At 50.9% G+C, this 22686-nt stretch overlaps 6 protein-coding genes across 6 annotated transcripts; 4 read left to right on the top strand and 2 right to left on the bottom strand.

The window, feature by feature from the left end:
* Nucleotides 1-1164: 1164 nt before the first annotated feature.
* Nucleotides 1165-2784, top strand: PMZ80_009375 (uncharacterized protein; the record flags this gene model as incomplete). Its single annotated transcript, XM_064877770.1, has 1 exon — nt 1165-2784. The coding sequence occupies one exon, from the start codon at nt 1165-1167 to the stop codon at nt 2782-2784; it is 1620 nt and encodes a 539-aa protein (XP_064726495.1).
* A 961-nt stretch (nt 2785-3745) lies between these two features.
* On the bottom strand, nt 3746-9094 carry RRP5 (rRNA biogenesis protein rrp5; the record flags this gene model as incomplete). Its single annotated transcript, XM_064877769.1, has 1 exon — nt 3746-9094. The coding sequence occupies one exon, from the start codon at nt 9092-9094 to the stop codon at nt 3746-3748; it is 5349 nt and encodes a 1782-aa protein (XP_064726494.1).
* Nucleotides 9095-9684: 590 nt separating this feature from the next.
* On the top strand, nt 9685-11895 carry PMZ80_009373 (uncharacterized protein; the record flags this gene model as incomplete). Its single annotated transcript, XM_064877768.1, has 1 exon — nt 9685-11895. One exon carries the CDS (start codon nt 9685-9687, stop codon nt 11893-11895), a length of 2211 nt encoding a protein of 736 aa, XP_064726493.1.
* A 1512-nt stretch (nt 11896-13407) lies between these two features.
* PMZ80_009372 (uncharacterized protein) lies at nt 13408-16001 on the top strand (the record flags this gene model as incomplete). The annotated part of the gene is made up of 2 exons (XM_064877767.1): nt 13408-13421; nt 13475-16001. 2 exons carry the CDS (start codon nt 13408-13410, stop codon nt 15999-16001), a joined length of 2541 nt encoding a protein of 846 aa, XP_064726492.1.
* Nucleotides 16002-16541: 540 nt separating this feature from the next.
* On the top strand, nt 16542-18560 carry PMZ80_009371 (uncharacterized protein; the record flags this gene model as incomplete). The annotated part of the gene is made up of 1 exon (XM_064877766.1): nt 16542-18560. The coding sequence occupies one exon, from the start codon at nt 16542-16544 to the stop codon at nt 18558-18560; it is 2019 nt and encodes a 672-aa protein (XP_064726491.1).
* A 1843-nt stretch (nt 18561-20403) lies between these two features.
* PMZ80_009370 (uncharacterized protein) lies at nt 20404-22197 on the bottom strand (the record flags this gene model as incomplete). The annotated part of the gene is made up of 3 exons (XM_064877765.1): nt 20404-20825; nt 20877-21711; nt 21775-22197. 3 exons carry the CDS (start codon nt 22195-22197, stop codon nt 20404-20406), a joined length of 1680 nt encoding a protein of 559 aa, XP_064726490.1.
* Nucleotides 22198-22686: the final 489 nt, after the last annotated feature.

Below are 22686 nucleotides of genomic sequence, written 5' to 3'. Positions count from 1 at the left end.
CCGCACGTGCCACCTTAGATGAAAAAGAGCGTGGCCGCCGCCGACCGATGATTTAAACACGTCACGTTATTACACCACTTTGCTTTTCTGTTAGTGAAGGAAAGCAAAGCTTGCAAATTTTTTGCTGGGTCGGGCAGAATAAGGTGTGCGATGGGGTTTTCAGGCGTGAGGACCAGCAGTAGCTCGGTCTCGAGGACAAGCAAATACACGCGACGATTGGGCCTCGGCCTGTATCAATTGTTGATGTTGAGCAACCTAAGTAATAAATGAGGCACTTAAGCCTAAGCCACGGTGGGAAGACATGAGTAGGATGACCAGTAATCACATTGCTGTCTACTTGAAGCCTGAAGCATGACCACTGAGCAAAGTGCATGTCAGCCGCACGAAACGAAACACTCCCATCCCAAATCCGAGGTGCAGAATGGTGCATGCACGTTGTCTAGAAGGTTCAGCTTGATTGTGGGATGAATCTCTGTTGCTGCCCGAGTCTAGAAAATAAAGCTGTAAATAAGCGTTTTAGATTCCTGATGTCAGCTCGCCGCAGCCACACACAAAATACCAAACACGATGTAAGCGGATGCGACCGGCGACGCCAACGTTGACCACGCCCCCAGGGCGGATGCGGGAGGGTCGTACCAAACTCGTTCCTGACGATTTATTGGCCTCCACTTCTCAGATGGGGAGTCCTAGAGCGAGCAAGTGCACTGGCTAGCCGGACATGGCCTCTGAAACGTGTCGTCGGTGTAACCAGGATCTGGACATTCGTGGTATCCGGGGCCAATGAGACCCCTGATTACGGACTACGAATCGTTATCAGTGACATCCGAGTAATGCCTGTTCGCTCGGCCGGCCATGCGATCATACTCACGCTCACACTGCAACATCATTTGCTACTCCACGACTTGCACTGCAACAGGTTTCGTTGTCGCTATCGACTTCCTTTACTTTGTTCTTCGTCACTCCAGCGTTCAAACGATTATTCCAGTTAACCAAACATCACTTCTCGTCGACCTACGCAACTCCTAGATTTGACCCTTGCTGTACCCAGTGCGAACATGTCCGCAATACTGCTTTGAGCGCGATCGAACCAAGACACCATGTTACCCGTAACCAGCATATCTACACATGAGCTACAAGCATTGATACCAGCGCAATATTCACAAGATGATGATCGTACCGAAGCAGTACGTCCAGGCAGCGCCTCGTAAGGCACGCTCGACCGAGTTCAGCGAGAAGAGTACTTATCGAAGCACGCGATCACCTTCAAACTCACCACGTGCTCGTTCTCCTCTTTCGTCCTCACTCTTTCGATCTCGCGAATCATCACCTACCAAGAGTCCAAGCAAAACCGAGACACGATCGCCGTCTGTTCGATTACAACCATCGAAACCCGAAGGACAAGATGCACCGCAACGGCCGCAGCCAGCACCGGTTCAGCAAAAGGAAGTGCCCCGGATCAGACGGGAATCCGTCAAAGATGTACTGTCAGCAACAGCAATACCTATAAGAAGGAAACAAAGAGGCAGGGTGTCGCAGCGAATACCCCGTGGCGACCATGTTGCCAATTTCAGCAGCCTGCTTATGGATGACTTCAAACCCTCAACTGGAGCTATACCCAGATCGATAAGTAACTCCAACGTCGAAGCCCTGTTCGGTAACATGGACGAATTGTTGGAGGACGGTCAGATGTACATCGGTAGTGAAGGTCTCGACGCCGGAATTCTTAGTCAAAGATCTATATCGGACGATTCCCTGGTCTCTCTATCTGCACCAGAAGACTTCGTAGTCAGTGATCGGAACAGTCAACATTCCTCCACCTCTGTATCAGATCGGAAGGTTCGCCAGGTTGCCGCCTCGGAAGATTGTTCCAACGACCATCCACTTTCCGTACCCGAGGAGCCAGACGACTTCTTCAATCGTACTCCAGAGCTGTCACCATCGCCTCCCACGGTCAGAAGACTACCAGGAAAATCAGAGAAGAAACCTCGTCAGTCGCTGAAATCGAGTCTAACAGCTTCGCTCAAAGCTCTGAGATCTGCGGCTCAGTCTGTCTCGAACAGGACCCCAAGTGGCTCAGCCGACCACCGAGCTCGATCTTTCTTCGATTTCGACCCAACTTTGACCGATGATAGACGACCGCCACCAGCTCTCAACGAACCAACAGCAGATCTTCGGCGCTACTTGAATCCGCCGCCTTTAGATTCGGCGGCTCAACTTCACTTCTGGCAAGATCACAGACATTCCAAGTTCGAGCCAAAACCACAACAAGAGTCACGGAAGAAGTCACGCAAGCCGAGCAGATCGCCAGTTGGTCGTGGCCGTACGCCTCCAGGCTCGAATCCGATGGTCAAGGATTTGCCATCAATCGTTCAGCTCGCCGATTGTCTACCTCCGTCTGTGCGCACAGAGAATGCATCTTCGCCTCCTATTTGGCTCACCTCCGATGGCGTGCCCGTGAACAAGAACACCGCGGTCCCGCTCCTCTTCGATCCCAATGCCAACGATGGAAAAGGCGAACCAGTTGGCTTTCGGCACAGAGAACCCAGGGAAAATAGAGACTTCCTTCGAGTATTCGTCTGCGAGATGCAAATGAGACGAAACGGAAAGTTATCCGAAGATCTCAGCGCAGGACGAGCAAGACTGTGGCTTCCTCCCGTCGGCTCAGATCGAAATGCAGCGCCGAAGAAGGGCGGTGATGCGGTCGTCGTGCCGTCCGAAGGCAGAGTGAAGAAGAAGAAGACAGCGAGAGAGAGGATGATTTGCCAAAGTCTTGAAGATTTATGAGAAGAAGAGTTCCAGCGAACTTAGTCGAGCTTAGAGAGCCTTTTGACTTCGAAAAGCAAGCACCATTGATAGCGTTTCCTGCCAGCGCAGTGAAAATGAATTGAATATATTCACCATTTCTATAGATATTGCGCCATTGCCGATCTCCGGTTGCGTAAATCATTGAGAGTTGTCCATTATCTGACCGGCGTTCTACACTACGTGCTCAAGTGACCGGCTCCTCGTCACGCTATACCCAGCCTCAATTGTACCTTTCTCACCCTTCCTGTCTATCTATTCGACTCGTACCTGCCCAGTGCCTTCACCCTATCGCGCTTTCCTTTTGCCTCCGTACACGCAGTCGCAACTCCCTCGTCCAATTCACTCCATGTTTGTACCTGCCGTGCCACTGATACCTGGTCCTGCCTTCCCCTTTGCTCCTTACACCGAACTGAATCGTTCCTTCTCTATTCGTATATATCCAGCCGAGCCGAGTCGCTCCTGCCTTACTCACCAATACGCCGTAGATTGCACCTTCTCCCCCCTTGGTACAAGCCGCTCCTTCGTTGCCGGGCCGTACCTTCCTTGTGTCAATGTGCAGGTGTGCTTTCCTCAGGTGATTGGGGACTGGTAGATAGTGCCTTCCTGGTTTCTGGAGCGTGAGGTGTTCCTTCCTTCTGCTTTACTCTGTGATGTTTGGACACCGTCTAAGTTAGTTGCTCGTGCCTTCTTGGGCTCATGGCGCGCGAGCTAGGTATGATGAGGCGTGAATAGGTGGGAAGGGGGAAAAGATATAACGGAACAAGTTCACCACGTGAGTGCATACGTTGTTGCAGTATCAATTGGAGGCAGACTCCGCATACAGTGCGTAATTCCTGAGGAGTACTACTTACTACTCGAAGGTGGTGCTCTAGCAGTCCCTCATTTGAGTCTTTAGACTCCGCTTTTGCTTTCTCTTTCCTGTAACTCTCGTAGACACAGCCTAAGCATCCCTCTTCTGGTACTCCCTCACCCACTTCGCAGCTCGTCCCTCAACCTCCTCAACTCTCCTCTCATCACCTAAGCCCCTCTCAAACTTCGCCCACCGTGCAAAGAACGGCTTAGCCTTCGCTGGCTTCAAACTTTTCCGGCTCAAGACCTGCTCAAACACACCTCTAACCTGATCCGCATTGTCCGGTCCCAAGTTCATCTCCAGGTCAAGCATGATATTGAACAAGTCAACCCGCTTCGGGTACAGGTTAATCAGGCCCTGGAAGCGTGTGCGTCCTTCTTCAGGGACACCAGTTTTGGTCTTGAACTCTAGCTGTGCGAATTTCGATGTTGTTTCAAAATGGGTGAAGGGTGGGAGTGCCTGTAGTGCTCGGGAGAGGAGCGCTCGTGCACGCGCCGGTTGTTCCAGTGTGTCGAAGAGGAAGGTGGCGTAGTTCACCCAGAGCTTTGGGTTCTGCGTGAACTTTTTCATCATGGTCTGGAACAGCTCGTCTGCTTTTTCGTGCTTGCCCGATTGTATGTAGATTGAGGCAAGTCGGCTGTGCATCTCCTCTGGATCGTTCGTTTGACAGGCTCGTTGGAGTGTTGCGTCGAGGGTCTCATCATCACCAAAGGTATTCTCCAGGTTGAAAAGTGCAACCCAAACGAATTGCTTCGCTTGTTCCTGGGCTAGACCGATCGATTTGAGGGCCTTTTCGGCAACATCGCGGGCCGCATCAATGTCGCCCAGGTCGATGTAGAAGGCCATGAATTGAACCCAGAGATTGGCATTGTCCGGTTCGGACAAAAGGAGGCGTTCGAAATCATCGACTGATTGTGGACCGTCCTTGTCGAGGTCGCCAGTGCGGTCGACGAGAATTTCGGGTTTCTTCTTTTTCTTCTTTGGCTTCTCGGTCTGTGCTTCGTCGTCGGCGGCTTCTACGGGACGTTTCGTTTTGGTGGTTGAGGGCATACCGAACCAGTCGAAGCCGCCAACGGAAAGACTTTTGGCGGGTGCTGGCTTTTCATCAACTTCCATGGCATCGGCATCATCATTCAGGTCGATCGCAACGCCTTCTGATTCATCATCCATGGATTCTTGTTCTGCCAACGCGGCCAGGTCCAGCTCGACTCCTTCATCATCGGAGGCGTCCCCCTCGTCATCATCTGCTTCTTCATCAGCATCAGAATCGACCATTTCTTCGTCCTCGTCTTCCTCATCATCATCCCCATCACCATGAACGTCTCCACCAAAGTAGGAAGCTTTCATGCCGAAGTTGACTCGTCTCTGATCAGCCTCAACTTTCAACACCTTAGCTTTTACTGTGTCACCTTCGCTGAACCCGAGCTTGGTCACATCCTCGATACGCTTCTCAGCTATCTCGCTTCTATGGCACAGACCTCGGACGTTCTCAGAGTTCGCAACCACGATAAAAACACCGAAGGACTCGACCTTCCCAATCTTACCTTCGACGATGTCTCCAACCTTCAAATCACTGAATGAGATCGGAGGCTTGTAAGTACCATCAACATGAGATTTCCTCAAGCTCATCTGTATGTGGCCGGAGTCCCTGTCGACCAAAGTGATCTTGCCTTGTACCAATTGGTCTCTCTGGAACTGGTCTTTCCACTCTTTCAGGTACTCGTCTGACAAGTTCGTGACGCGTACAAAGGCGGTCAGACCATGTGCCAGTGTGATGAAAACGCCCTTGTCAGCCACATTGGCAACGAATCCTCGACGAATGTCGCCAACATGAGCGTTTTGCAGTGAGAGCTCAGGATCCTCAATATCAAGTCCTGAACTCAAGATCTTGGACGGCCTGAGAGATAAAGATATCCTCTTGTTCGGCTTGTCCACTTGCAAGACATACGCACGCACGATCTCTCCTTTCTGAAATCGGGCAGGATCTGCGAGATTGTAGTCGTCTGCCATGTCTATGAGGTTGACCACTCCCACAAGATCGTCCGACAACTGTACGACGATCGTGCGATCCGTGAGCTTGGTGATCCGACCAGCAACGATATCTCCGGCTGAGACATCATCGATGGAAAGCGCCTTCGTAGAGCTTCCGGTCTTCGCGCTGAGATCTAGATGATTCTTCTCGACGTCTACTGAAACGACCTTCGCTTTTAGTGCAGAACCGATAGGAAAGTTTCGTGGCATATTGGCGGCCAAGCTCAAATCATCAGAGACGTCAGATTGTCGAATGCGCCCTCGCACAGCCGGTGAAACGTTCACCATGAGCGAATGATCTGCAACGTTGTTCACAAAAGCTAAGTAAGATTCACCGACTCTCATATCCTCCATCTTCAGAACGGCAGCTTGCTCGCCCGAAACGATGGAGGGTCGAGCAGAGAGCTCAAACACAACATTCTTGCTGGTCCTGTGCGACAATGGTAAGAATTTGTATGACCTGCTGTCATGTTGACCTAATATCTTGACCTCCAAGAGTTGCTTGTTTGAGAATTCTTTGAGTGGTCTTTTGCGATCGTGTATATCTTCGATTTTGTCAAAGACTTCCGACACGTCGACCCTTCCTTGTATACCTTTCGCAACTTCAACATTGATCTGGGTGTCCTTGATCGAGGTGATTCGAACCTTGACAGTGGCCCCGACAGCCAGTTTGGAGTATGAAGTAATGCTCTCATCTACTGGGTCGACAATTTCTGGTTCACTGGCGGGCTTTGCTGGGACAGACAGAGACGTCTCAACAGTGGAGGCGGAAGCGTCTGCCCTCATGCTCAGCCAAAATCTTGGTGTCGCACTCTTGTAATCAATTTGAACAACTTTGGCGGAAACAGCCTGGTATGGTTTCAATCCGAAGTCGGGAAGCTCAGCCTGGTCGTCCGGCATCTGTGCCTTGTTAATGACACCTGTTATGCCATGTGCGAATCGCACGAACACTCTGCTTTCCGTGATGTTCGAGAGAAAGCCAGTCACAATCTTGTTATCCACCAAATCCTCGAAACTTTTCAACAATTTCCCTTCTTCGGCAGCTTTTCTAAGTGAACCTTTGTTGCTAAGGATGACCTGTCGGCCTTTAACCTCGAGCACCAACACATCATCCATTTTCTGGCCGACACGGATCTTCTCCAAGGCAGACTTCCGCTTCTTCTCCGAGCCATCAGATGCGTGCTCGGAGGATAATCGGGCTATTGTGCCACTTGGTTCAAGTCGGAGCATCAAGTCGTCAGAGCTTTTCTCGAAGACAACACCAGAAACAAGAGTACCAGGGCGGAGAGCGCTTGTATCATTCTTGGTAATTGTTGAGGGGTCCCTTGCCGTCAGTGTCAGACGTTGTCTCTCAGAGTCGAGGCGCAGAACATGGACTGTCAAGACTTGACCAAGCTTGAAGTGTTCCGTGGCGTCCTTAATATAAGCTTCGCTCATCTCAGATACTGGCAAGCGCCCCTTGACGGTTCCATAAAATTGGACAATCGCACCGGTTGGTTCGACCTTTACCAAAGTGCCGACCGTTGAAGCGCCGATCTCTAATGACGCCCAGTCAGACCACACAGGCTGGTCGCTGTTGACCAAAGTCTTCTTCATCGTCAGCTCGAGGCGGCGCCGGTCAGTGTCCACGGACAATACTCGAGTCTTGACAGACATCCCTTCACGGTATCTCTTTTCAGGGTTTTTGAGAGCAACGTCCGAAAGATGCAAGTTTGGCACAAAACCCGTGATGCCTGAGGCAATTTTGACAAGCAGTCCTCGAACACCAGTTGCACCAATTAGTATCTTTTCAATGGTGCCCTTGACAACCTTGCCAGCCTCAACATCCTCGAGCCGGAGGAAAGGTTGTTCGATCACACTTTTTTCCAAAGAAAGGACATACAGGCCGTCTATAGCATTGTAATCAATGATTCTTGCTTGATGCTCGGTGCCAATCTTGTACGGACCACTGACCTCGCTGAGTATTTCGATGCTTTTGTCAGATATTCTAGAGATATGAGCGAATCCAAGCGCGCCAGATGGTAGGGAGAGGTAGATACCAAGACCATGGACAACGCTTAGAACCTGTGCTCGATCTATGATGGATGATAGCGTCAGGCGATCTTCCACTCTCCCGCTGAAAGTGACCAACTCCCCAAGAAGCGAGAAAGCCAGCTTCTTATCCTCCGCCAATGGGAAGTTTGCTATCAGTCGGCCAGTAACTTTCTGGCCAACCTGGTATTTTTTGGTGAATGCTTCCTTATCCTGGAAGTAAGTCGAATGCAAGGTGTCTGCCGTCACGTCGAGTAGCCCCAGCACTTTCCCCGCGAGACCTTCTTCAGAGACCTGAGTAAGCAGAACCTCAACCAATGTTCCTGGTAGATACGCATCCACCGAGGAAGCTGTCTTTGCCACAGCATTGGAGGATAAATCCGCCGAAAGCTGAACAGCTTTGCTTTTGGAGCCTGTATTCAACACAATGCAGAGGAAAACCGAGCCGACCACAAGATCAGTCATGTTCAGATCCTTAGGCATTGCCTTCTTGGCCAGGAACGCTGTTGTGCCATCTTGAAGCCCAATGTCGACAATAGCACCATGATCCTCGATACTGACAATTGCGGCCTGTACAGTGGTTCCTTGAGCAAGCATACTCCTGTTAAGGTCCCTGTTCACGAGATGTGGCTCGACAGACAGATCTATTCTTTTCCGATGCTCTTTCTTTCCTTCTGCCTCCTCCGAGGTGTCCCGTACAGCAACTCTGAGCATTTGTCCTATCTTAAAATGGTTTTGCAGATCAGTACCATGTTCTTCCTCTGCTTCCGAATTCTCAGCTTCCGAATCATCCTGTAGAGCCTTCTCGATCTTCGAGCTGAATTGTTTCGAGATTGCATTCAGCGGTACAAAGCCAACGAGATTGTTTGGAAGCGCAATAGTAAGATCCCGACTCGATATGTGACTGATGCGACCCAGCAGCAAAGATCCATCGGTCAACCGCTTATGGGAAACACTGTCGATATGGATAGATTCTGTTTCTGTGGCTGCCTTGGATCGCTTGGATTTCTTGGACTTCTTTTTCGCGAATGTCTGCTTGGTATCTACCTCGTCCAGATCGAGGTCACTGTCATTTGACTCGTCCGCCTTGACGTCTCTGTCACCGAAAAGGTCACCACCTTCTGCTTCTCGTACAGCATCTCTAGAAGCCTTCGCACGGACTTGCTTCTTCTCGATAAGCGTCAAAGGTCCTGCGCCACCTCTTGGAAAAGCTGGCTGCTCCTTGGCCAACACTGATTTCTGTTGTACCGGCTTGATGTTGGGCTGGTCTGCGCCGTTGCGGGTATTTTCTTTGGTTTCGGACTCGACCTTTTGTCGCTTCTTCGCAGAGTTTGCTGATACCTTTTCAGAGGCCTGCTTCCGTTTGAGAGCTGACATTCTGGCGGTCAAACAGCAAAGCAAGGTGCGACCCGGTCCTCAGTGCTGTTCATGATCGCTCTTGCCAGGAAATAATTTTTGGCAGTGCCGCGCTTGCCCCGAAAAATAGCTTATCGATAAGAGCTTAACTCCACAGAGTACCGCGCTTGCTGGTTTGTCTTGACATACTTGAGAACCTCAGTACTCGATGAAGAGGAACAGCAAGAAGAACATTAAACTTGCATTGAGCTCAGCCGGTTACAACATGACTCGATGTGTTTATCTCGTGTTCTGAAGTCAAACCAGTGTGTCTATGGCACTGCATGCATCCCGGCCGCGTTGGTATTGCGGCCGGAGCTACTGTAATCACCGAAGCTCTCCAAAACGCGTAAAGTGGAAGGCAGCGCGTCACGCTAGCACTTCGACGTGCCTCCCAGCCAGCTTGCACTTGCCACAATACAAAATGCTCTTTGACCTCGAGCATTCTACTCTTTTTAACAGCCGCATCTCTATTGTAACATTGATTTGATTTTGGGTTCCAACTTGTACCTCGGATCTGGGTACATCCATCGAGCCACCACTTCTACGTTAGCTACGTCATCTGAAGTAATATGGACCAGACACCAACAAGAGCTTCGAGGTCGAGGCATGTCGAGGTCAATGTGCTAGACGAAGAGAATCGACAGTCAGAAGGCCGTGTGCAAAACGGGAGAATACGGAAGCCACCCCCAATCACTCCGAGAAGATTCAACAAATTCTTCACGCCGCGTCCGAAAAATGCTACCGAAGCTGTGAAGACCTCGAGGAAAGCTCTGAGAACAATCTCGAGCTCTAACCTCAACACAAGACGGCTACCTGCCCTACAAGAAGATGCCGCAGAAGATTATTTGCCAGCAAATGAGAACCAAAACTCGAGGAAAAAGCGGAAGTACTCGTTGATCTCTTCAGCTCAATCGACACCTCCAGCAAGATCAGTCAACTTCTTGCCTAGTAGTCAAGACCCTATACCCTCTTCGCCCATCAAGTATGGTCGCGACGCCGCGGATGATGACGTGGATGTGGACTCGGATGTATCGACAGACATAGATGAGGATGCTTGGTCAGGAGACGAAGACGAGGTACTGCCTACTGGACCTCGCATAGTACCTTACAAGCAGACTAGCACTTCGAGGTCCCTGTTCTCTAGTCGTCTTACAGGCAGGAGGCGGGTACACATCGCCGAACCGAGCAATTTGTGGCAGGCGGAGACAGCAAACTTCTACAGCAACCCCGAGGATGTCAATGTCGACCTTCGGGCAAGACAAACGCCCATCATCCCTTTCAGTATGAGTGCTTGTCACACCAACCCGGTCGTGGCTACGGGTGACGAGGAAGGCGTTATTCGTTTCCTTAATACTGCTAATGCTGACGAAGGCGAGCAAGGCTTCTGCAAGACCGTGCTTTCATTTCAGCCACACGACAATGCTGTCATGGACTTGACCTTTTCTTTTGATGACAACTTCATTGCTACTGCTAGTGGAGATCAGACTTGTCAGATCGTCGATGTGCAAGCACAGCGGTCATTGTACTCTCTTCGAGCTCACACAGCTTCTGTCAAGAGAATAGAGTTTCAACCTGGCAGTGGTGACAAGATTCTCGCCAGTGCTGGTCGTGATGGGACTGTATGCTTGTGGGACCTTCGTGTCAAGGGTCAAGCTCTTGGTGGTGGCAGGAGAGCACGGATGCATGTCACAGAAATGGCTCAAGACATGACAGTGCTGGCTCCTGTCCTCGAAATTTTCGACGGACACAACCCCAACCCGAAGAACAAGAACGTCTCGCAAAAATCGAAACAAAGCACATTAGCAGCCCGAAGCGATTTCTCAATCACCTCGTTGTCATTTCTAGATTCATCAAGAAGCAACCTCCTTGCCACGGCGTCCGAGGTCGAGACAGTAATCAAGCTGTGGGATCTCCGCCAGAGTCAGATCTCTGCACGCAAAAAGGGTCACTCGCAGCTTCCGGTCGCCGCAACAGAAGAACCACGCAGTCATGAAATTCACCGCAAGTTCGGTATAAACTCATTGGCCATGAACACGGACCGCTCGAGGTTGTTCGCATTGTCTCGGGACCATACAGTCTACGCCTACTCAACCTCCCATCTTATCTTGGGAACCACCCCAGAGATGACACCTTCGACAAATGCCTCGCGGAAAAGTCTTGCACCAATGCGCACAGAAAGTGCAACTGGCCTAGGTCCTCTCTATGCCCTCCGCCATCCATCTCTCCGCGTTGCAACATTCTGGCCACGCCTGAGCATACGCAAATGCGATAGATCTAACTCCGAGCTACTAGCGGTGGCAAGCACGGATGATTGCACAATTCTCTTCCCTACCTCGGAGAAATACCAAACAGCGTCAACAAGAACGATTCCATCACTCCACGATCCTGCCACCAAAACCAGCAGCTCGAGCTCGGCCAATTCTTCGGCCACAGGGCCCCATAACGACACTGTTCCCACCTCGCGTCCCTCCATCCGCCGTTCCGCAACTTCTAGCTTCACTTCCCTCTTCACCCGTGAGCGCCAAGAGGAAGACAATCTACCCATTTACTACCACGGCACGCCTCTCGTCAACGGCCACAGAAAAGAGGTAACATCCGTGGTATGGAGCTCCGAAGGAAATCTGGTCACTGCGAGCGATGACTTCAATGTACGGTGCTGGCGGGAAAGTGCGGGTGAAGGGCGACGAATGAGGGATTTGAGTAGAAAGAAGGATGCTGCTAGTTTGTTGAGGAGCGGATGGGCAGATGTTGGTGTTGTAGGGTGGGACGAAGAGGATTAAGTGTTTTAGTGAGAATGAACCCAGCACGAGTTTTGGACAAAAGCATTCTGTTGGATCAGTTGTAGCATAGCAATGGCGTAGTGAGTTGAGCATGTTGCTGGATTAATGTCCTTTGCTCGGAGCATGGCAGCGTTAGCGCAAAGTTATCAGACAAGACCAAGTTGACGTGGCAATAATGACCAAGCATTAACTCTTTTACATTTTGCCCAATCTCTCTTCGATCAAATGCATGTAGCGGATATCATCTCTACAAACGTCTGTTGTGGTTTAAGGTCGAGTACCTTCGAAAATGCGTCACTTCGGTACATCGGTGCCTTGATGTCCAGCTTTGTAAAGAAAAATCGTCCTTGTTATTGAAACCTCCCTGCACCTACCAGCAATGAGCACGCTTACGGACACATGTTTTCGTGGCTCGCATAGACCCTGGGAGGATCATGTCGTCTGGAGCCCACGACAGACATGATGGCCAGCAACGCCACCATATTATTGATGCTGACATCGGCGTATCCAGGAAACATTCCCCGACCCTGCCTCAACGATGTCGATCGTGGCGCGTCAGCCTTCATCGTAGAGCTGCAATAACGAGGAATAACTCCTGCCAAAATGGTATGGTCGATTAGAACTCCTATCAGCCGGCGTTGCGCAAATACATTCATTGATTCTGCGGCTGTGGCTGTAGGGGAAGCTCATCTCGGTCAAACCTTTAACAGTACCAATACGATGGAACTAACCCAAGCACGAACATGTCAGCTTCTTTCATTGGGAATCGCATACCCTCATCCTTCTCGTGCCAACAAGATAATACTATACACCGATACAACAATACCGATGTCTTGATGGAGCCTACTCTCCTCATATGTTATGCGCATGAGAGTTATTGAAGGACACCTAGCACAGCAATCTCCCACCTTGTTCATCTGCCCCAATGCGGTAAGTACTGTACTTCTGTTGCTCGCTCTGCAAGGCCCGGCCAAGCAACGATGACCACCCCTAAGCCTAAGTCCAATGGCTTTTACCTATTGAACCGTACCTAACAGGGCACCGAGAAACGGGTTCGCTCAGCTCGCAAGCATGTTCATGCAAGCTTTACTCCAACCAGCAGAATGTGTTGTTTATAGCCCTTTTCATGGCCGACTCAGCTGCTCGACCATTCAAAGAGCTTACCATAACCGGGGTTAGTGCTTTAGGGCTTACCACAAATGTGGGTCGTTAGGGCTTAGTCTCGGAATCAACTTGGAAGGCGTCCACCGTTTGAGCTGCTTCGTGTTCGTCTTCCACCTTGAATCTCACACCTGCGCCCTGACTACTGCAGAAGAGGCTGAATAAAGATATCTACGCCATGTCTTGGAAAGGTGAGTCCTTACTACACATGGTAAGTCACACCAATCTCAAGATTTGTTTGCTAGTCTTTTCCGAGCTGGTGTTTGTTCTTCCTCTCATGCACAGCTCTGCGCCATTCGATATGCGGTGATCGCGTGAGTCTTATGTTATGTGATTCGCTAAGTGATCAATATGGGATCGAGAAGGTAAGCCAGCCTTCGTTGGGCCAAGCCAGAATCTTACCTTAATTTCGATATAGACAAAAGGCACCGTTGTGGCCGCCGAGCAGGCATGGCGCATATCAGAACGTCTCCTCCACAGAGGAGTTGGCCCTTCGAGATAGTCCCAACCTGAGTACACCCGGCACAGGCATGTCGATCGCATACAAGAGCTTGTTGACGCCTAAGATATCCCCCTCCCCATACAACACGCCAGGCCTCGACTCGACTCAGACCACGCCAAATCTTGGAGGGTCACCTGGGGATTTAAAATATGAATCAGAACAGCTGAGGCGATCATGGTTTGGATACGGCTGGAGGGGAGGCGCAAGAATTGCTTTTATCGGCACCTCCTTAGTATTGGTTACCAACATAACGTTGATGTTGTACATGACACTGGCATACGAGAAGATGGATGGTTTCCCTGTGATCTACAGAGGATCTTGCGAGAACGCAGAACAACAGAACAGCTTGTGGCATTTTTTCCTCAACGTCTTGTCAACAGGCCTGTTGTCAGCGAGCAACTATTGCATGCAACTACTGTCAGCGCCAACAAGGGCGAACATCAACCGAGCACATAGTACTGGGCACTGGCTGGACATTGGCATTCCCAGCATTCGGAATCTACGGTTCTCGGACTGGAAGCGGCGGTCGCTATGGCTTTTGCTTTGCGTCTCTTCTATTCCTTTACATCTGGTCTACAATTCTACCTTCTACGCTGCAATTGCAACCAACGACTACAACATCCTCTATGCAACGGAAGACTTCGTAAATGGTGGAGGATATGATACCAGCAAGTTCCCCACCACTTCTGCACAAAACATCACATTCTTCCACAACGACGCGAAGAATTGGACCTACCTCAATAATCAGGACTGCATTCAGAACTATGCCCACGACTTCATCACGAAGTATCGGAATGTCATTGCCGTGGTGGCGAACGAGACCACAGCCGCCGATGACACTCTCCTCGCACTCGCAGTGAACGAGCTCCCGAAAAGCGGCTACCTAGACGCGACCTTTGACCCATTCGCCTGGATCTGTAACGACACTCAAACAACCAACAAAACTGGTGTTCACGACCGGAACAGCGTTGGCTTCGTACCCTGCGCGTCCCAGGCTCGCGAGCTCGAAGACATGGCCGACACCTGGTGGAAGTCAGGAGGCTACCACATTTCTCACTGCCTCGCCGAAGCAATTCATCCAGATTGCCATCTGCACTTTTCACCACATCTCATGGGTCCCGTCATACTCATGAACATAATTAAATGCCTTGTCGCGTTTTACGTTGCCTTTCGCATGGTCGACACTCCCCTCGTCACCCTCGGTGACGCAATCCAATCCTTCGTCAAGCAGCCCGATCCCACAACAACAGGGCTGTGCCTAACCACTGCCCACGAAGCAGAACGCACATTCGGTCGCACCGCAGCCCACATGGCACCACGACCTCCCCAGACCTTTCAAGCCCAACGACACCGTTGGGCAAAAGTCATCACCAAACGCCAATGGCTCCTCCTCCTCTCCATGCTCTCAATCATGGTCCTCGGCCTCCTAGGTGGCATAATAGTAGGCACCAAATCATTAGCGCCCCCAACCATCGCGAACGCATGGTCAATCAGCCTTGGTACAGTTGAGACACAGAATCTCGTACTAGGTGCGAACCTCCCTCAGCTCGGCGCGTCAGCAGTTCTGATCACGGCGCTCGTTGCCAACGCTCCACAAGCACTCTTGTCGTTCTTGTACATGGTCTACAATACCATCTTCACGCTGCTCTACCTAGGCGACGACTGGGATATGTTCGGCGCATACACAGGAACCACAAAGTCAAGGTTCCGTTTCACGTCCAAGAAGCAGACGCATCGGTATCTGCGGGTATCTAATCCGAAAGGGAATCAGAAGAGCACACATTTCCTCAATTTACCGTACCGCTACGCCATCCCACTCATCTGCGTGAGTGGGTTTCTCCACTGGCTTATGTCACAATCTCTCTACCTAGCCAACATCAGCGTTATCCCACGCGATGGCACACTCCCGCGCCACGACGAGATTACGACCGTTGCATTCGCACCGCAGGGTATGATCTGGCTGACAGCGCTTGCACTCGTGATGGCGGCTGTTGTCTTGGGAAGTGGACTGAGGAAATTTGGCGGACAGATGAGTATTGTGGGGAGTAACTCTGCGGCCATCAGTGCGGCGTGTCACCTCGAGATGATGCCTGAGAGGAGACGGAGGGAGATGGTGTTGAGGAAAGTTGCTTGGGGCGAGATTCCGAGTAGTGGGACGGAGGAGACTCAACGGCCACGACATGTTGATAGTTTTATGGGTGGTTTGGGGATTGATACTAGTAGTAGAGGAGGTGCGAAGACAGGGACGGTCTATACAGCGGACGATTTCAGTGAAGTGATGGATAGGAATAGTGACGACTTGGAGGGTGGTGGGTATGAGGCTGTCAGAGGAGATGTGGAGTTGATTGATAGTAGGGGTGTAGGTAAGAGTAGTGCGGTTGCGCATTGTAGCTTCAGTGATGGGTTCGTGTTTAAGCCTGAGGTTGGGAAGGTTTATGCTTGAGTGCGGCGAAGGAGGAACGCGATGGACGAGATCTATAATGATTATGATTCTTGCATATCAATCAAGTCTTTAATGACATGTGTTACTGGCAATATTGTCTTGATGCAGAATCGTGGCCAAGCAGATGAAATCCATGTGATGCTCTCACTGAACATGTACAATAATAACAATTGGACAGGGGTGCTTCGAAATTTAGGACGGGCGTTGCCAAGCCCGGCAGCAGCTTCCAAAGCGGAAAAACGCATACAAACAACGGGCAGATGAAGCCTCCGAGGCATTGCACCGCTTCACTAACAACACTTTTGACTTGCATACTCACGTTTATACACAACTTGTACAGGCCATTCCTAAGGCGTATAGCAGCATCGTGTACCCGAGCATACGAATCACTACACGACAGAGCTTGCGTATCCACCTTGATGGCCGTCGCTGCGACCGCGTGTTGATCTGTGCTTGGTCCAACTCTGATCCCTGAGCACCCAAGGGGAAGTCACGACTGTTGTCAACTACGGCTGCACGATCCAAGGCAAACCCGCTACAATGTCGAAGTCCGGCAACCTAGCACAACTATCTCCCATCCTCGATTCGAGAGACCCTCCCACCATATTTTACGCCGAAGACGGTCCCTACCTACCTCGAATACTCATCTTCTACTGGCCGGTACAAGCCACAGGCTCTTTGAGCTCGACATCGCGCGTACGAACAACAATTCTTAGTGCTGCTGGCTTCAAGAGTTTTGGTGCCTTCTCCGTGGCGCCGAGTAGCAGCTACTATTCGGCTGTGCATAAGCTGCCAGATGACAAACAAAGGGATGATGTCTGCCGCGCTATCGCATTCGCCCTCTGCAGATACTTCTCAGAGGTGCCGACAGAAGTCAAGAACGCCATTACCGAGGAGAATCTGAAGGAGGGTCCAGGCCTGAAATGGGGTCAGACACATGCTGCTCAGGTAGCATGCAAAATGAGCAGAGTAATAAACACAGACGAGGTCATCGACGCATTACGGCCGTTCTCGAAAGACCGGCCAACAACACCAAGCGCGAGCTCGCCACAGATACGTCCACTGGCGTCTATAAGGAAGACGCGACCGTCATATCTACCTGCCGATTCCTCTCAATCTAATTCTGCCTTCGGCAGGTTTACCACACCCTCGAAGCGCGTACCTAGCAATGGAAACAGGAGGTCGCCCTCAATATCGACTACGAAGAAGGCCATCAACGCTCAGCATAAGCAAACCACAGAACAGCTCGAAGGCCTGCGTTACAAGATGTGCGAGTTTGTGGACACTGAGGATCGATACATCATCCGCGTTCAAGAGCTGATAGATTTGGTCGTTTCACAAGGGCGAACCGCCAAGAGCATAAACAGCAAATTCTCGAGCTCGAAGTCCCAGAAAACTATAAACGCCATGTTGCAGTTTCCTTCCTTGCTCGACCAGATCAAGGATTTCAATCTCGCTTTCCTAGATGATATTGAGAGCGTGCTGCAGTCGACCGAGGAACAATCTCTCAGGTACATCGAGCAATCGCCAGCACAGCCCAGCATGGCCGCACCACAACCCAAGGACCCTCTTGGGGTATACGCTTTTGCGAAAGTCCTCCTAAACCACTTTCCAAAATTTCCAGTGCCATATCGGAGCTACCTGGATCTCCATTCCCAGATATCCAGTAACCTGGATCAATTTTTCAAGGACGACGCACAGTCAGTTCAGATAGCCCCCAGTCTGCTCATGGAGCCAGCACAGCGGATCAGTCGGTATGGGTTGTACATCGACAGTATGATCCCTCAAATACCACCGAGCTCAACCCTAGCAATACGTACACTGGAGAAAGCTCGCAAGATAATAGCAGAAATTTGCGAGATGGAACCTGCCGCGTCGACCATCCTCGATTCCTTGCGTATCGAACATGAAGCGAAAAAGCGCTCACTGAGTCCAACAAAGCTGATCAGTGGTCTTACACGTGCAAACACAATCCGAGAAGCACCAGCCAAGAACACGACCTCATTCGCCAATATGACGGGATCATTACGTGAAAGAGATACACCGAAATTTCTTCCTAGCTTATCACGGAGCTTCAGCAAGAAGAATAGATCAAGGCCAGGTCTGGCCGGTATATTGAGCGAGCAAAATCCTGAGCAGGCACAAAATCGCTCTCCTACAAACACGAGCGATGAGAATGTCAGGCCTAAATCTAGCGGCAACGGTAACGGCCTCTACAACGCATTGAGTTTTGGAAGGAAGTTCAGGCCTGATACCTCGCATTCACACTCCGCCTCTTCGGCATCTGTGTCTTCGCGACCGACCTCGAAAGGGCAACTGCTCGATGACGTTGCTGAGGGCGTAGCGACATTATCCTTCAACGAGGACTCGGCAGTGGATGTGAACGGACAAGTAGACGATGAACGTGCCAGACCGAGGGACCGATCTAGCTCAGGAAACATAGAGCATTACAAGGCCCAGGTCATGAGGTTAGAGCAAGAGAATTACAAGCTTTTGGCAGAAAATGCAGAATTGAAGCGGTTGGTGAGGGAGCGTAAATGTGGTGGTGTTAGGCGGTAGCACCGCGAGTACAGAATGGACAGAGGGAAAAGTGGGATGGTGCCTGGATGTGGCCATCAGCCTCTTCACCTGGATGTGAGGAGGTGTATGACTTATGATGGGTTTATTTTTAGCTGATTGGATGGGTTCTTGTAATATTAGCTTGGGTATTGGCTGCTTGCTGCATAACAGATGATGAGGAGAAAAGGTTCGAGCTCGCTCCTTGCTGTGCAGGGGTAACGGACGATGGAAACGCTGGACCTCACACTTGGGGCATGAATCATTTGCTCAATAACAGTTCACCTTCGGGGAATGATACTAATACGCGCCCTGAAGCTACCAATGCAGCACAGTCCTTCCTATCTATCAACCCGGATCCACCTCTATATCAGCGACTACCTCGAGCCACATGTCGTATAGACTCGACTCCTACTTCTAGCTGATCACGAGGCATCGCAGAAAGAGCGACTACAGGTCTTCCAGTCTCAACACCGATATCACATCAGATATGCTACAATGTTTTCAACCCGGATCGCCCATCTGTCTCCATCAGCCAATGACTCACTACCTCGAACGACACTGGCTCTACACCGCGAGCAAAGAGGACTTGTCGTGTGCAATGGTCGTCATATGTGAAACCAATTGAAGCAACAGAACGACAATGACAATGACAGTGTCGAGTGAGTTCACATTGACCCTCTCTCTTCTTGTCTAGCTGTCCATCGACACACTCACTCACTCACGGTCTCTTTCTTCATGAACCATGTATGGCCTCAATGATCCTTGTGTGCTATTGTGTGCCAGATAGCATATGCCCCGATATCTCTTCTCCAACATAATATAGCCAAAACCCAATCTCACAATTGAACCATCTAGTCTAGTCTAGCTACAGCTGAGCTGAAGAAAGCCTATCTATCACTCACCTCCAAAGACTAGAACCACTCACTGCACTTACCACCCCAGACAGCACCCACCCACCCACCTTTCAAACACACACTTACCCACCCATCCACCCACCCATCCACCCACTAACCCACACAAACATGCCCTTCCCCCACACAACCACCTACACCACAACCCAACCCAAGTCTCACCCCCCACGTCGCGGCGGCGTAACATGGGAGAAGCTCTCAGTGTCAGTGTTAGCGAAGAAATCTACCTCAGGTTCTTCATCGTCATCGTCTGCATATTTCGGATCGAGGTCGAAGCGGAAGTTGTCTGTCGTTGAGCAGTGCTGCCACCGCCGCTGGCGAGGAGGGTTGGAGTAGGAAGGGGAAGAGTTCGAAATCGGGTTCGGGTTCGAGGGGGTGGGGGTAAAGGGGAGTGTCGATGGTGAGTAAGTGGGAGGCGTAGGCGGATTGTAATGATGTTGAGTTATTAGTTATCTTTTTCTTTTTCTTGAATTCTGCAGTATGCTACTCTCGTTGCTAACTACGATAATTGATCATCGCTTTGGTCTATTAGCTAGGTGGTTTGTAACACCATCCATCGACTGTAGTATATTTGAAGTGATTCCGGTATCGAGGAATGTGTCTTCACTGCTGGAGAGCCTTGGTGAAGAGAGTATTACCTAAGGGCATATCAACATGGCAGATAACGTGATGTTCTCACTGCGCAAATGAATGGTAAGGCGCACACGGCCTTTCGCAATCTGAATTTCCGAGCAAAGATACGACTGGTGGGACAAGCATGATCGACAATAGCATAATCGAGCTTACAATTGTCTGGGTAAATCTGTTCATGGTATTTGCTGAGCAAGTCGTGACCGCTGAGGTTTCTATCGACTATGGTGCAGGCTAATGATATCCTAGAGTACGCTCAATCTGCGGTCAGGCTCATACTTCGGCGCGATCCACCTACCCGACTAGTATCTCGGCGGCGGTGGACCTCCATATCCACCCTGCTGAGGATAGCCCTGACCCGGTGGAGGACCTCCTCGGCCTCCTTGTGGCGGATAACCTTGCGGAGGACCGCCGTAGCCTTGTTGCTGTGGTGGATAGCCCCCTTGTTGTTGCCCATATCCTTGCTGTTGTGGTGGGTAGCCGCCTTGTTGCTGGCCATAGCCTCCCTGTTGCTGACCATATTGACCTGGTGGCGGGCCTCCGTACTGCTGTTGACCAGGAGGTGGGCCACCGTAGCCTCCTTGTGGAGCGGCTTGAGTTGACTCATCCTTCTTATCATATGAAGAATCGATACTACCGAGCAACAATTTGATGAGCCAGAGCTCCGGAGTCAGATTGACTGGCGGGCTGGCGCGAGACATCTCGTCTTGTTCAACTTCGAAGTCTAAGATGTGTTAGCTTTGCTGTTGGATTATTCGACATTTTCATAACCTACTGGATGTGCAATCAATGATATCGCCGATCTCTCTATTCTCGTCGAGCTGCTTCAAGAACTCTCGCGCCTTGATATCGTTCCCGACCTGGGCAAACTGGAAAGCTAGTGCACCCTTGCCATACCGAGGGTTGCTTTGTAGCTCACGAGACGCACCGAGAATGATATTACTAATATCACGGGAGGACTCGCCAGTGGGTTGACCATCGGTAATGATAATGACAAGGACCGGCTTTCGCAGCTGACCTGCTCGAGCTGCGCCAACAACGAGTGGCTGGAGGATCTTGTTCTGCAGCTCTCGACCCATTGGTGTGAGGCCTTGGAAGCGGATTGAACCGATGAGCTGCTCGACCTGCTGCTGGCTCTTGATGTTGTTGCCTTGTTGCTGCGAGTTCATGAATCGGACTTGAATGCCATCGTCGTCGAAGAGACCAGCTGCGAATGCGACTCGGTTGATGACAAGCTTCAGGTCGTCGATCCGTTCTCCGTTCTCTTCGAAAGCCATGGAACCGCTGTCGTCAACGTATAGCATGATGTCGTACAAGGCCAGCTTGACGATATCCTGAGCGATCTCTGGGTTGACACGCCATTGTTGTGCCAGGATCTGGACTTGACTCGAAGCGCGGTTAGCGATTTGGTCAAGCTGAGGTGAGTTTGGTGGATAGAAGTTTTGTAGGCCCTTCTCTTGGATAGCGCTCATTAAGAGCTGCTTGTATGCGCCAACGTTCTGACCGCCGCCTTGGCCGCCCTGGGGAGGAGGTGGGCCCTGGCCATATTGAGATTGTCCTGGTGGGGGACCTTGAGGAGCGCCAGGTCCGCCTGGATACGGGGCTTGTCCCTGAAACAAAATCTGTTAGCATGTGTACTTTCCACTGGTTGAGTAAAAACAAGAACTACGGACATAGCTTTGGCCTGGAGGTTGGTATCCCTGCTGCTGATAGGGTTGTTGTTGCGGGTAATTCTGATATTGTTCTCCACCCGGTGGTTGTCCTGGTGGCGGATACTGCGGTTGCTGACTTCCATAGCCAGGCTGCGACTGATATGGCTGCTGATAGCCCTGCTGTGAATATTGAGGTTGCTGTTGCTGTCCCGGCCACGGCGGCTGTTGATAAGGTGGCTGCGGCGAGGCGCCAGGTCTAGGTGGGATTGAGGGTCCTTGCTGATAGTTCTGATATTGTGGCTGGGGCGAGTATGGCGGCTGCGCTGAGCCTGGTCGAGGAGGAATAGAGGGCGCACCTTGCGGAGGATAAGGCGAGTTCATCGGCGGTCCAGGTGTAAGCGCAGCGGGCGGCTGGCCAGAGGCCAGGCGCGAGAACTTGCTCATTGTGCGACTCGAATATAGTTGACTAAGGTATATCCCAAATAGAAATTGTTGATATCCAAAGCGTAGTGCGCAGGTCGCAAGCGGGACAGCACAAAATGTCGTGTTGACAATGCCAATGGATGAATAACCAGTGACGTAGCACAAGCTAAGAAAAGTACCAGGCTAGAGGTATCCCACGGACAACGAAGGTTGCAGATGGTGGGCAGGAACTGCGTTTCTGATGACACTTACAGTTGGAGGGCCTCCTGGGCGGCCTTGTCCTTGTTGAGGACCACCCTGAGGGTTATATGGTTGATATTGCTGTTGTCCAGGCTATGGAAACACTTGTTAACGGAAATGGTCTTTCCAGTTTGGATTGCATAAACATACATATCCGCCTCCCTGAGGTGGCTGTCCTGGTTGACCTGCTGGAGGGCCTCCTGCTCCTGGGCCACCAGGGTACGGTGCACTTGCCGCAGCTAATTTCGAGGCCAACTGAAGTAAAACTCG

This window comes from Knufia obscura (assembly GCF_036327395.1).
Source record: "Knufia obscura strain CCFEE 5817 isolate CBS 148926 chromosome Unknown scaffold_13, whole genome shotgun sequence".
NCBI classification, from domain to species: domain Eukaryota; kingdom Fungi; phylum Ascomycota; class Eurotiomycetes; order Chaetothyriales; family Trichomeriaceae; genus Knufia; species Knufia obscura.
The sequence above is the reverse complement of the archived record's forward strand: the minus strand, read 5'-3'. Positions and strand labels throughout refer to the sequence as shown.